Source organism: Meles meles, chromosome 3 (genome assembly GCF_922984935.1).
Source record: "Meles meles chromosome 3, mMelMel3.1 paternal haplotype, whole genome shotgun sequence".
Lineage (NCBI taxonomy): Eukaryota > Metazoa > Chordata > Mammalia > Carnivora > Mustelidae > Meles > Meles meles.
Genome location: NC_060068.1, coordinates 2,757,751 through 2,772,496, shown reverse-complemented (window position 1 = coordinate 2,772,496; position 14,746 = coordinate 2,757,751). Strand labels below are relative to the sequence as shown.

Below are 14,746 nucleotides of genomic sequence, written 5' to 3'. Positions count from 1 at the left end.
GACAGAGAGAGACAGTGAGAGAGGGAACATAAACAGTGGGAGTGGGGAAGGAAAAAACAGACTCCCTGCCGAGCAGGAAGCCTGATGCATGGCTCGATCCCAGTACCCTGGGATCCTGACATGAGCCGAAGGCAGGTGCTTAATGACTGAGCCACCCAGGTGACCCATCTGGAATTCTGCTGTTCTCCTTGGTAAGTGAATTTGGTCGTGGCTGGATTTCTTGCTGATCTTCTTGGGGAGGGGCCTGTTGTAATGATTGTCAAGTGTCTTTGCCCAAGGCAGAATTGCACCACCCTTACCAGGGTCCAGGCTAAGTAATCTGCTCCGGTTAGCTTTCTGGAATTTTGTTCCCTGATTGCTTTCTGCAGAGTTTGGGAGGATGAAAATGAAAATGGCAACTTCCCAATCCCTCACCCGGAGGCCCAAGAGTTCAGGGCCCCACTCCTCAGTGCACCCTAAGAGAAAAGCACTCAATCACTCCTGTCTCCCTGGCCTCTGGCTGTGCTTTGAGCTCATGCAGCCTGTGACCAAATGTCTCTGTCTCTGGCACACAGCCTCAGCTGGGGTCTCCAAACCCTACAGATCCCTGAGCTCTTCCATGGGAGTCTCCCCGGGTCTTGTGGGTTCCCCACTCACAGAGCAGTGACCTGTGCCACAGTTCATGATAACATAACCCCAAGTTTAGAGCTCACTCCTCAGCTCTATCTCTGTAGCCAGCTTCCTGGCTCTAATACCTGTGGGCTCTGTGACACTCAGACACACACCCCTGATCCTTCTGTGACACCACAGGACCTGAGACCACGCTATCCCCACGTGGGCTTCTCCCCTGTTTAGCCTCTGGAGCGATGTACCTCAGTGAAGTGGACTTTTAAATGTTCTGATTTTGTGCTCTCTTGCTCCACTGCTTGCTGGGAGGCAGCCCCTCCCTCCATGGTCTATCTTGCCATCGCTTTGGATTCACTTCACCACTGGTCCTAATTTTCAGAAAGTGGTTGATTTTCTGTTTCTAGAATTGCTGCTCCTCTTCTCTTTGATCTCCTGTTGGATTTGTAGGTGTTCAGAATGGTTTGATAAACCATCTAGCCGATCTCCTGCTACCCGATGTTGTCTCAGCCTGCTACTTCTCCACCATTTTGACACCTCTCTCCAAAGACTTTTCTAATGTGACTGAGGATCCTAATAAATTTGCTGATAAATCTAATATAGGTTTTCAAACCCATCAGCCTAGTATCCCAGATTTATATCAGTTAGTTCACATGTTTTCATTAATAGTCTGACCCAATACCAGATAAACACTGGCAACTAGTATAATCCTGAAAGAGTTCTACAATTACAAATGGGTATCTATTTCCCTGCCTTGTTACATAGCCAAGTTTGTATCATCACTAACCAATATTAATACCAACCAATCCCTTGGGCTTTCCCCAAAACTGTCAAATAAAATAAGATTTTGGTTTGTACCCAGGAGCCCAATAAGCCCATTCATGTTTATTATAGCCAGCTCCAGATTGTCTTGAAATAAAACTCTGATCTTTTAAATGCTGAATCCACTAGTCCCTGATGGGTTAAACCAGGATGTTTTTCTTTCACTTAAAAGTAACAGGATGGAATGGGAAACTGTTCACTTCTGATTTAGTTAATCTGACATATCAGCTCACTTACACCCTATGCGATTCAACTAGAATAAAGACCACTAAAATTCTAAATTTCCGAGTGCAGCAAATGGATGCCTTCAAGCAAAGTTAAAAAAAAAATCACAGGGTCTCTATTATTGAAAGGAGCCAGGAAACAGAATTACAATGCTAAGTGCTCCAGGTGCATTTAGCCCTCTCTCCAGGTTTTCCAAATCCTCCAATTTTCAAAGATGGGGTTCCAAGAACTGTGGAGGATTTTCCCAATTCTCCTTCTTACTTGGCTTGAAGAAACAAACTGGGGATGAATCCTTCTCTGTTTCTGTTAACACTAGAGATACACTCAGGGCTCTACCCCAGTGTTATAAAGTAGCCTTTACTTTAGAGTATTAAAATGGTTTAGATACTGGAGTCTCTAATAAGCCTCAAAAGATTCTTTTTTCTAAACTTATTCCTTTATGTTTAGACCTTTTTAGAGATACCCACCTTTCTTTTTTAAGTTCCTCTTCTCCTATTCATCAACTGGGCCAAGATTTCTTTTAAAAATATTATGCTCGTTTATCTTTCTCTGTGAGTCAAAACACAATTCTAGAATTTGATGGTAATCAAAATAGCCAACAGGTGAATTAAATGACCACTCATCATCACTACTCACTTTGTCTCTAATGGCCTTTAGCTGAGTCATGGAATATTGATCATTTGTTCCTCTTGGATTGGCTACCAACTTCATTATGGGCAAAAGTCTTCAATTAATATTGTGAGGATTCATGTGCACTTCCCATCAATATTCAAATAGATTTCTCAAAACCTCTCTACAGAATTGTAGCCTGTAAATAAAGAAGCCCTTCAAAGTATCAAGCCCATAACAGAAGATTGTAAGACTCAAGGTCTTATTATCCCCTGCACTGTTCCCTATAATACACTTATTTTACCTCTGATAGAACTCAGTGATTGAGGCTGGAGATTTCTTAGAACCTCAGAACAATAAGTAACTTTATTATCTCATAGCACTATTTTGCTCCTAACTCCCAAACACTACTGACATCCACTCTCACTAAAAAATATTTTTTCACTGCAATTAACCTATGCAGTACATTTTTTAGTATTCCAGTTGATGAGAATGGCCAATATTTGTTCACTTCCATTTGGTAGGAATAGAAGTAAAAATGAATAGTGATGTCCCAGGATATCACATAGAGTCATTCTCACTTTTCATGAACAGTAAAGGTGGATTTTGATGATACAAAGTTTTCTACAGGCTCTACTTTGTTAGGATACACAGATGATTTGCTTCTCTGATCCCCTTCTCACTTCTCTTCATAGGAAGACAGCATCCACTTTTACAACTTTTAAACTTAAAAGGACACAGTCTATAGGAGCAAAGGGGGAAATCAGTTTTCTGAAACCACCGTTCAATGTTTCAAGGTTCAAGGGCACCTGATTTCAGAAATGGAGTATATTTGATTCCGATAGATTTGATAGCATCCTAAACTTCCCCAAATCCCAAACTAAGTGCCAATTATGACGCATTCTCAGGCTAGCTGATTACTGTCAAAAATTGGATTCCAAACTTCATTTTTATATCCCAGTTTCTATATGCTTTACTAAAATGTTACAAACTGGACCCTATTATTTGCCAAAATCAGGATGACCTAACTGCTGAAACTTTAAAGAAAAGCCTAATAAAGCCCAGGCCCTTAGACTTCCTAATGATCAACTTCCCCTTTTCCTCTATGTGTAAAGGAAAGGAATGCCCTTGGAGTACTCACCAAAAATCATCACAACATAGAGCCAAAAACTAGACCTTGAGGCACAGGCATACCCCTCCTGCCTCAGAGCCACTCCTGGTTTCCCTTGCACAGCAAGAAACCCAGGGTATAAGAATATGCCACATCTCGACCTGTGAGAAGCCATCACCATCCTGCATGCTCACTTTCCTCCAAAGGACTCTGATCTAAAGAATCCCCTGACATCTACCTCCTATTTTCTCTTAAGTACCATGTCTTTCCTTTGGTCTCCAGACTTGTCTATTCTTTATTGTGACAATTGCAATTATTCTTTTATTCCTGAATAAATCCATTTTGCTGGTAAAATAATTATCTGTTTTACTTTTATTGTAGTCACAAGTGACCATGGCACTAACTTTGTGGATTGAGTTGTAGAAACAGGTAAGAAGGACACGATATACAATTAAGAAGCTCTTGAATATGAATATAAGATTTGCAATTTTTGTCTATCCAGTAGGAAATCAAAATTGTGCAATGATAGCATCATACTTATGTTTTAGGAAAATAACCTGGGTAATAATGTATAAGGATAGATTTTATATTTGGAAAAGACTCAAGTCATGACAATATTTAAGAAGAAATTCAAAAAGGCCAGAGAGAGATATTGGGATATTGATGTTGGGCTATGAATCAAAAGTTGGGGGATGGACTCCTAAAAACTAACATTTTCTACCACAATTAATACTCCTACATAACCCCTTTAGGGACAGACTTGAAAAAATTTAAGTGTATTAAACCTTGTGAAATATAAGTTCGTGTATATTAGTATATAAATTCATATTAGCAAGGTCATATTTATATTTTAGATGTAACAGAAACCTTAAATTTCTGGTTCATACAGTGACTACCTAATTTTTTATTTCCATGACTCTAAATAAATAAGTTCTTTAAGTACTAACAACTTATTAAGTTCATTTAAATATATATATATTTATTTGAATGTACACAAATTGTCAAATTTTCTCATACATGTACCCAGATCACTTAATTTTAGTATTTTTACTGAAAATTTTAAGGATTATATATAAAAATAAGCCTCCTTAAATAAGTTTTATTAAAGGATTTAGGATAAGATGAATTCAAGATGCCAATTATAATTAGGATGAAGGAAGACATCAGGTAAGCAAATTTATAAACATCACATTCTTATGTTTGTCTTGTTTGTTATGTCACATTCTACTACCCATATTTTATACATCACAAATATATTTTTATATACCATATATACTTTTTTTGAAATATTTTATTTACTTATTTGACAGAGAGAGAGAGCGATCACAAATAGGCAGAGAGGCAGGCAGAGAGAGAGGGGGAAGCAGGCTACCTGCCAAACAGAGAGCCTGATGCAGGGCTCGATATCAGGACCCTGAGATCATGACCTGAGCTGCAGGCAGAGGATTAATCCACTGAACCACTCAGGCGCCCCTACCATATATAATTTTAAACATTTTTTCGATGCCTAGGCTTGTGCTAACATAGCAACCATTGGCCTCATCTGGCTATTAGGCACTTAAGATGTGTATAGTCAAAATTGCAATGTGTTCTAATTACAAAATACACAAAAGATTATGAAAACTTAAACTGAAAACAAAATAAAAGATCTCATTAATAATTTTATGTTGATTAAATATAAAAATCATATCATGTCCATATAAGTAGAAATATGCACAAACATAGTATATAATATAGTATATATCATTAATATCATTGTTAATTTCAGTATTAATTTTAATGTTTCAAATTAAATCAATATATTACTTAAACCAATTTCACTTATCAAATGTGGCTGCTACAAATGTTTAAATTACTTGTAGCTCACATTATATTTCTATTAGGTAGTGCTGCTCTGGGGTGTTCTAATTAACCTGGAAAATGAAAATAAGAGAAAGGACAGCCATGATTATTCTTTATTGGTAGAGAATATCCCAAACTCTCTTGTCATGGCCCCTAGGACTTCCTTATTCCTCAGACTGTAGATAAGGGGATTGAGCATAGGGGTGAGTATGGTGTAGAAGACTGCCAGAATCTTATCTTCTGCTGGTGACCGAAAATTCCTGGGCCGAAGGTAGGTGTAGACAAAAGGTGCATAGTAAAATGTCACTACAGTTAAATGTGTTGAACAGGTGGTGAAGGCCTTTTTTCTTCCTTCCTTTGAGCGCATGTGGTAAACAGCAAAAAGAACTCGTCCATAGGAAGCAGTAATGCCAAGGAAAGGAAAGAGGAGAAACAGACTTGTACTCACAAAAACCATGTACTCATAGACCCAGGTGTCTATACAGGCCAAAGGCAACATGGCTGGTACATCACAGAAGAAGTGATCAATGGTCCTGGACTGGCAGTAAGGAATATGGAGGGCATAGACAGTGTGTGCCAAGGAGTTGATAGACCCCAAAATCCAAGATCCTATGATTATTTTCACACACATCATTTTACTCATACGGATGGGATAATGGAGGGGATGGCAGATGGCCACATAACGGTCATAGGCCATGGACGACAAGAGTAAACCTTCAGAACCTGCCATGGTCAGGAAGAAGAAACTTTGCACCCCACATCCCAGGAAGGAGATACGTTTCTGGCCGGACAGGAAGTTAAATGCCATCTTTGGGACAGTGGTGGTGATATACATTAGGTCCATGAGGGACAGTTGGCTGAGGAGAAAGTACATTGGTGTGTGAAGCCGGGGATCTAAGCGTATGAGGTGAATCATGGTTGAGTTACCCACTGAGGCAAGAATGAATATGAAGAGGATAAGAAACAAGAGAAGCAGGCAAGTTTTATTGGAGGGAAACAACCCCAACAAAATGAAATCATCTGAAGTTTGGTTCCATTTCTCCATGAAACTGTACTGTTTTAATTCCTTTGAAAGAAAAAGACAAAAACAAAGCACAAAACAAAAAATAGACAAAAGAGGGTTAGAAAAGGGAACTCTTATTTTGCGAATGTTTGTTTAGAATGAATTGTCTTGTTTTCAACACTGCAGCTTCCATAGAATCAAGTTTAATATCTGAATTGAACACTCCCTTCCAATTTTCTTTGGTAAGCACTACAACAAGTGATCTTAAGTATAAAGTCTAGTATTACAGCCAACAAAAAATAAACCGCATAACTTAAACCTTATTCTCTCTATAACTCTTGGCTATGCACATCTCTCAGAATTTACACAATGTCATAGGAATCTCTGTTTACTAGTGTCTCTCAACTTAACACAGCATATTTACAGTAATAACTGGATTATGTGACTCAAAATATTTGCATATGCTAAATTCTAAGTCCTCTATTATGTAGCTCTCTACTACATCATTAATTCCTGGTCTTTTCCAAATGACACTACTGCAGCCAGGAAAATGTTCATACTCTACTTCTGATATTCTTTTTATTTCTGTGCCTTCCTTAAAAAGATGTCCACCACCCAAAATCGCTAGCCTTGAACAATAAAGATTTTGCAGACTTTGTGAGATGCACACTAATTGTAAAGTATTTGAATATTCTCTCTTCTGTTAATGATCTTTACATTTTTCAAAGCTCTACAGAACCCAAAGTCAAATGCACAGATTTTCATTCCTAATTTTCTTTTCTTGAATAATTATTACTCTTTTATAAAAGACCTGTCTTAATTCCAGATTTTGGACTAGGTCAAGGCATTGTAGTATTAGAGAAGATACTTTTTCCCTTTTTCTGTACTTTAGTTTCTATACAGTAGATGGCAGCATAGCCAATCAATTGAAAAGCTCTTCCAGAGACACAGGTAGAAGCAGGAAAATACTCTTGAATTGTAGTTTAAAAGTTTGTAATTACCTTCATTGGGCTTAGGAGTGGCAATATTAGCCTGGTGATGGGTATTAAGGAGGGCACATATTTCATGGAGCACTGGGTGTTATATGCAAACAATGAATTATGTAACACTACATCAAAAACTAATGATGTACTGTATGGTGATAGCATATTTTAATATTATATTATATTATACTTAATATTTTAATGACATACATTTTTGGTGTGTTTAATTCCATCTTAAAATCTGGGAACAGTTTAGTACATTAAAACATTACTGTGAAAATTAAAAATACTGTAAAATCACAACTCTGTGAACACAAATCCACAAAGAAAACAAAAGGGCTTGAACTAAGGAAAAGAAAAAGAATGGCAATATTAATATCCTGTATTAATTATTTAGACCAATCAAGAAAACATTTCTTTTCTGGAAAATTTTTCTAGCTTCTAATGTCCACTCCTCTCATTGAAAATTTTTATGTGTAACTCAATATTTTATAAGTTTTTTTATTCTCTTTGTCAACTCAATTCTGGGAGTTTATTCTTTTTTTTAATTTAATTTAGTGTAATTAATATTTTATTTACATATAATGTGTTATTTGCTTCAGGGTACAGTTTTGTTTTCCTTTTCTTCATTCATTCTCCCAAACATGCATAAACTATGATTGTGGCTCTTATACTTCCTATATATGTTTTTATTTCTTCCTTTATCTAGATTTGATGTGATAGGGGACTTTCTGCTCTCTGTGAGTTCCTTTTTCTGAGGGAGACACCTGATGCCCTGTTACATACAAGAGTGGAGTAATATTGAGTTACAGATTTTTCAACAGTAAAGAAAATGAATTAATAATTTGCTATAATTATTTGCATCTTATGAACTTAAGTCAAATGTTACCTTATATAGTATTGGTTAATCATGAGTAAAAGTGTGAAAAAAACTTGTAATAGAGAAATGGGAACACATTTTTATAGTTCAATTGTTGACACAGGCTAATAAGATATACATAGTAACATAAGAGGTGAAACTTATCATTGGACATGGGTGTTAGATGGAATCATAGATGTCCTTTGCTTTTTATAACTTTCTAAAAATAAAAACTGATGACCCAACATATAAATCTAAAAAAGTACAGCCACCATAATTATAAAACATGCATTCTCTCCAACAACGTTCACTAAGTTTTTTTTTTTATTTATTTTCAGCATAACAGTATTCGTTGTTTTTGAAACACACCCAGTGCTCCATGCAATACGTGCCCTCCCTATTACCCATCACCTGGTTCCCCAACCTCCCACCCTCAGCCCCTTCAAAACCCTCTGGTTGTTTTTCAGAGTCCATAGTCTCTCATGGTTCATCTCCCCTTCCAATTTCCCTCAACTCCCTTCTCCTCTCCATCTCCCCATGTCGTCCATGTTCTCTGTTATGTTCCACAAATAAGTGAAACCATATGATAATTGACTCTCTCTGCTTGATCTCTTTCACTCAGCATAATCTCTTCCAGTCACATCCATGTTGCTACAAAAGTTGGGTATTCATCCTTTCTGATGGAGGCATAATATTCCATCGTGTATATTAACCGCATCTTCCTTATTCATTCATCCATTGAAGGGCATCTTGGTTCTTTCCACAGTTTGGCGACCGTGGCCATTAGTGCTGACACCAGGTTTTTGAAGTACAGGGTATTAGGACATTTGTATAGGAAATATCAGACCATCGAAGGGCTTGGATTTTGTTCTGGGTGACATGAGAAGTCAGTGAGAGTAGCGTAATTTTATCTACATTTCTAGAAGTAATGCAAGATGCTCTGGGTGAGTGGGGATTTGCAAGGAGTGCATGTAGGAGACTAGTGATAAAGGAAACAAAACATTTCTAGAAGTAGAATATGGTAGCATTTCCATATGGTGGTATTTGTTATTCACAGGGGTTAGACTCTACATATTTAATGTTGATGCTTCTTCTAGTGACAGTTAAATTCAATGATAAATGCACATCCCCTGGGATATACCATGGTTATGAGTGCAGGATGCCTAGCAAACATTTACCTGTTATGACCTGTTATGTCTAACCTGTTATGACCTTCAACAGGGTGCTGATACAGAAACATCCGTAAAATGGTTGCATATTCAATAATTTGTTCATGTCCATCTCCATCACCTGACCTTTGAGCTTGTCCCTTTATGCTGGTGATTATTTTAATTTTAAATAGAAACTCATAAGGCATGGACAAATCAGGAGCTTTGATCACCCATTTGGGGATAATGTAGTATTTGATGAACATTCTTTCTTTATGGTCTCATACTGCAACTACTTCATAATGCCTCAAAACATGTTATTTGCCTGATGAAATGAACCAAAATTTGTCTTAGATCTCAATTAGTATAGTCTTTCATACTTTGAAAAGGTGACCAGATCACTTCACAAATCAACCTTTAGAACATGTGGCCTGAAAATAAGGAGAAAATAAGCTTTGAGGTACTTTCCTCCTTTCTTTGTTTAGTTAAAATTTAGGGGAGAAATGCATCAACCAGTTCTCCCAGGAGGTGTGTTTCCAATAACAAGTACTGAACAGGTAGAGCAGATGTTTATGTATTCCACCAGTCAATTGTAAGGAGATATGTATGCATTTTGATTTTCTGTTGTATAAATTAGAGTTCAGAATGTCATAAAGATTATTTAATGATCGCTGCAATCATTCTTATGTATCCCAATTGACAAAGGGCATCTTGTCAGGCAATGGAAACCAATCGTTACTTTCAGGATCCTGTACATCTGGGACTTAAAGATTTCAGTTCATGGCACATAGAAGCTAGAGTCCAGTTATTTTCATTGAGACCAAACAGATTTCTTTGCGGGGCTTGGGAGCATACTTAATTCACTGGAATCACATGAAACACCACTCCATTTACGTTATGGCTTAGAGAGTATTGTTCTTATAGCTACAAATTGAGTCTACCTTGAATGTTTCCCAAGATCATCTTAAGAAGTACATTGTTGGCTTTTATATAGTTAAAAGGAAAAAAAAAAGTCCTCAACTTACAGGACTTCTATATGTAAATGTGCCTATCCCCAATCCTAAATTCACTTACAAAAGTTACACGCCAAGCACACTTTAAAAGTTTTATAGACAACCAGCCCAAGACCAATAATCAAATTGTTAATTCGAGCCTCAGTTAATTCAGTCCCATCAATGTTATAGGATGTCTATGAAGATGGAATTAAGTGAGTTCTGTGTGTTTGACACATAGTCACTTTTCAATAGATGCCTATCTCCTTTGTCCATTTCATATCTGAACCATTGAGAAGCTTCAGCTCCAGATTAGTCAAATGACTTAATTAAGATCACAAACACCAGGGCGCCTGGGTGGCTCAGTGGTTTGAGCTGCTGCCTTTGGCTCAGATCATGATCTCAGGGTCCTGGGATCGAGTCCCACATCAGGCTCTCTGCTCAGCAGGGAGCCTGTTTCCCTCTCACTCTCTCTGTCTGCCTCTCTGCCTACTTGTGATCTCTCTCTGTCAAATAAATAAATAAAATCTTTAAAAAAAAAAAGATCACAAACACCACTCCAGGGCTACATATTGCATAATTATATCAGGGTCTCCTTATCTTTCTCTTTCCCCTCTCCTCTTCTCTCCCCCACTCTCTCTTTACATTTTAAGTTCACTCTTAGCTTTTCCAGTTGTTTATTGAACTTCCTTTTCTTTACACAGTAAAAATTGTTTCTCTAATCTCCAAAATATTTCCCTGGGTATATGTAACACAAATCAACTTGATTCAGTAGTATTACTATGACTCACCTTGTCTGACGTTCTTGAGTTTGTATTTTGGCAGAGGATATCTTTATATTGAAACGAGTGCCTGTTAACAGTCCACTGAGTCATTAAAAACATTTAAGCACCAAACTTTGCTGATATGGTCACTCAGACTATGCCACAAGATCATGTTCCTGATCACTAGGTTCTGCATCAGATCAAAATTCTCTAACAGTGAAGGACTTTTCTTCATCTGCTAAAATTAAGAGAGGGAAATTACCAAGGACACTTTGTAACATCAGTCACTCACTTCCATAGCTCATCAGTCTCTTTGGTGTAAAAACAATAGCCAGCCACATTTACAATCCTGTTGCACAGATCTTGTTGGAATCAGAAATTAACTTACACTTCCCTAGTGAAACTTCCCCCGCCTTTCACATGTAATAATTAATTAAAACATCTTCCTGTCCTATTACCTTGTCCAGTGAAAGCAGACTAAGACATTTCACACCTAATCCTCACAGGTTCTACTGTTGGAAGATGGAAGGATGAGTTGCTATATTTTATATGCAAAGCCTTACATCACCAAGCCTCAGATATTCCTCATTCTCCTGTAATTGATCCCCAATGTCCAAGTCCACAAGGGCCAAAATCTTAGGAAATTCACATGACTTTGCTTATTTAGAGATCCACTCAGTTCTGCATATAGATAGAATGAAGTAATCACCACAATCAATGCAGTTGCATTCTGCTGATCAGAATTAGACTGAAAAGGGGTGCATTTGATTATTCTATAACATTATTTGAGAACTATAAGAGAGGCCAGATAATGCTTTCTGAACTTTTGTAAGTAGGAGAACTAAGTATTAAAGAGATGCAGGAAGTGGGGTACCTGGGTGGCATAGTAGGTTAAGCATCTGCCTTTGACTCAGGTCATGTTCTCAGAGTCCTGGGATGGAGACTCTTGTCCAGCTCCCTGCTTAACAGGGAGTCTGCTTCTTCCTCTCCATCTGTCCCTCCTCCAGTCATTCCCTCTCTCTCTCCCCCTATCTCTTGCAAATGAATGTATAAGTGCTGAGATAAATAATAACAGAACTAGTATAGGGATAGTCTCTTACCCTCTGTTTACTGAGATGCAGAATTATGGGTGAACATGAATAAATGAAATAATGCTTTTCAAAACACTTTACTCTGTTTGTAGATGTATAAGACACTTGATCCATGAACAGATTAATCTGGTCAGGTGTCCTACTGAAGTGGCAAGTTAGTTCTTAGAGACAGTGCAATAAAATAAGCACTTATACACAGAGAGAAAAGTTTATCCTAGAATACACCACTGATTAGAAATTGGACTGGTGAAAATCACTTAAAATTCTACTTTGTTGTGAAGTTTTAAATTGGTTCTAGTCAAGATTCTAATAAATAAATGGGGGATATATGTTAAATGTTTAAAAGTACCTTCTGCAAATGATAGGTACAATAGATTTTAGGACCTCATATTCTATTCAATTCACAGATTTATAACTCAAAGAAGTGTGGACTAAAAGTAATTTTGAACTCTCGCTTTTATTTAAAATGGGGCACATCGCCTAGTAAAAGGTGGAAGTGTTTTTTAGCAAGATATTACTAAATAAATATCAGTATCCATATTTTTAAAAAATTTTATTTTTTAATTTCTTTTCAGTGTTCCAGAATTCACAGTTTATGCAGCACACCCAGTACTCCATGCAATACATGCCCTACGCAATACCCACCACCAGGCTCACACCCCCCTGCCCCTCCAAAACCCAAAGATTTTTTTTCAGTGTCCATAGTCTCTCATGGTTTGTCTCCCCCTCCAATTTTCCACAACTCACTTCTCTCCATCTCCCCATGTCCTCCATGTTATTTCTTATGCCCAACAAATAATCAAACATATGATTGACGCTCTCTGCTTGACTTATTTCACTCAGCATAATCTTTTTCAGCCCCATCAATTTTGATACAAAAGCTGGGTATTCATTCTTTCTGATGGAGGCATAATACTCCATAGTGTATATGGACCACGTCCATTCTTCCATTGAAGGTCATCATGGTTCTTTCCACAGTTTGGCGACTGTGGCCATTGCTGCTATGAACACTGGGGTACAGATGGCCCTTCTTTTCACGACATCTGTATCTTTGGGGTAAATGCCCAGTGCTGCAGTTGCCAGATCATACGGAAGCTCTTTTTTTTTTTTTTAATTTCTTAAGGAAACTCCACACTGTTTTCCAAAGTGGCTGCACCAACTTGCATTCCCACCAACAGTGGAAGAGGGTTCCCCTTTCACCACATCCTCTCCCACACACGTTGTTTCCTGTCTTGTTAATTTTGTCAATTCTAACTGGTATAAGGTGGTATCTCAATGTGCTTTTGATTTGAAACTACCAGATGGCTAGTGATGATGAACTTTTATTCATGTGTCTGTTAGCCATTTGTATATCTTCATTGTAGAAGTGTCTGTTCATATCTTCTGCCAGTTTTTGACATGATCATCTGTTTTTGGGGTGTTGTGTTGGAGAAGTTCTTTATAGATCCTGGATATCAGGCCTTTGTCTGTGTTGTCATTTGTGAATATCTTCTCCCATTCCATGGGTTGCTTCTCTGTTTTGTTGCCCGTTTCCTTTGCTGTGCAGAAGCTTTTGATCTTGATGAAGTCCCAAAAATTCATTTTTGCTTTTGTTTCCTTTGTCTTTGGAGACATACCTTGAAAGAAGTTGCTAAGGGTGATGTCGAAGCGGTTACTACCTATGTTCTCTTCTAGGATTCTGATGGCTTCCTACCTCATGCTGAGGTCTTTGATCCATTTCAAGTTTATCTTTAAAGTATGGTGTAAGAGAATGGTTGAGTTTCTTTCTTCTACACATAGCTGTCCAATTTTCCCAGCACCATTTATTGAAGAGACTGACTTTTTTGCACTGTATATTTTTTCCTGATTTGTCAAAGATTATTTGACCATAGAGTTGATGGTCCAGATCTGGACTCTCTACTCTGTTCCACTGACCTATGTGTCTGTTTTTGTGCCAGTACCATGCTGTCTTGGTAATCATACCTTTGCAGTAAAACTTGAAATCAGGCAACGTGATACCCCCAGTTTTTTTTTTAAAGATTTTATTTATGTATTTGACAGAGAGAGAAATCTCAAGTAGGCAGAGAGGCAGGCAGAGAGAGAGGAGGAAGCAGGCTCCCCGTGGAGCAGAGAACCCGATGGGGGGCTCGATCCCAGGACCCTGAGATCATGACCTGAGCCGAAGGCAGCGGCTTAATACACTGAGCCACCCAGGCGTCCCTTGTTTTCCTTTTTCAACATTTCCTTAGCAATTCAGGGTCTCTTCTGATTCCATACAAATTTTATGATTGTTTTCCCCAGCTCTTTGAAAATGTTATGTGTGTGTGTGTGTGTGTGTGTGTGTGTGTGTGTGCTTGTATGTGTGTGTGTGTGAGAGAGAGAGACAGAGAGAGAGAGAGATGGCAAATATGATGAAATACAAAAGTGGAGAAATTAATTACACTGCTTTATATTTGATGATGGGATAAGTTATAGACACATACATTTTGGTTGTTACCTTCTTCTATTAAAATATTAATGTTTCCCTCTCTTTTGTTGTTGTACTCTTTGTTTCTTTCTGGCTGAAACTGCAAATCAGATAAGCCCCACTCACAAACTGTTATAAGACACACAAAAATCAATTTAAATAACTTAAACATGGCTGAAGAAATGTCAAAACCTTGCTGACAAATCTTACTTTTCATTTATGAACACATTTTTTTAAGTTGGTTCCTC

At 37.7% G+C, this 14,746-nt stretch overlaps 1 protein-coding gene across 1 annotated transcript; it reads right to left on the bottom strand.

Moving 5' to 3' along the window:
- Positions 1 to 5,318: 5,318 nt before the first annotated feature.
- Positions 5,319 to 6,257, bottom strand: LOC123938047 (olfactory receptor 2L13-like). Its single transcript, XM_045998981.1, has one exon. The coding sequence runs from the start codon at positions 6,255 to 6,257 to the stop codon at positions 5,319 to 5,321; it is 939 nt and encodes a 312-aa protein (XP_045854937.1).
- Between the last annotated feature and the right edge of the window lie 8,489 nt (positions 6,258 to 14,746).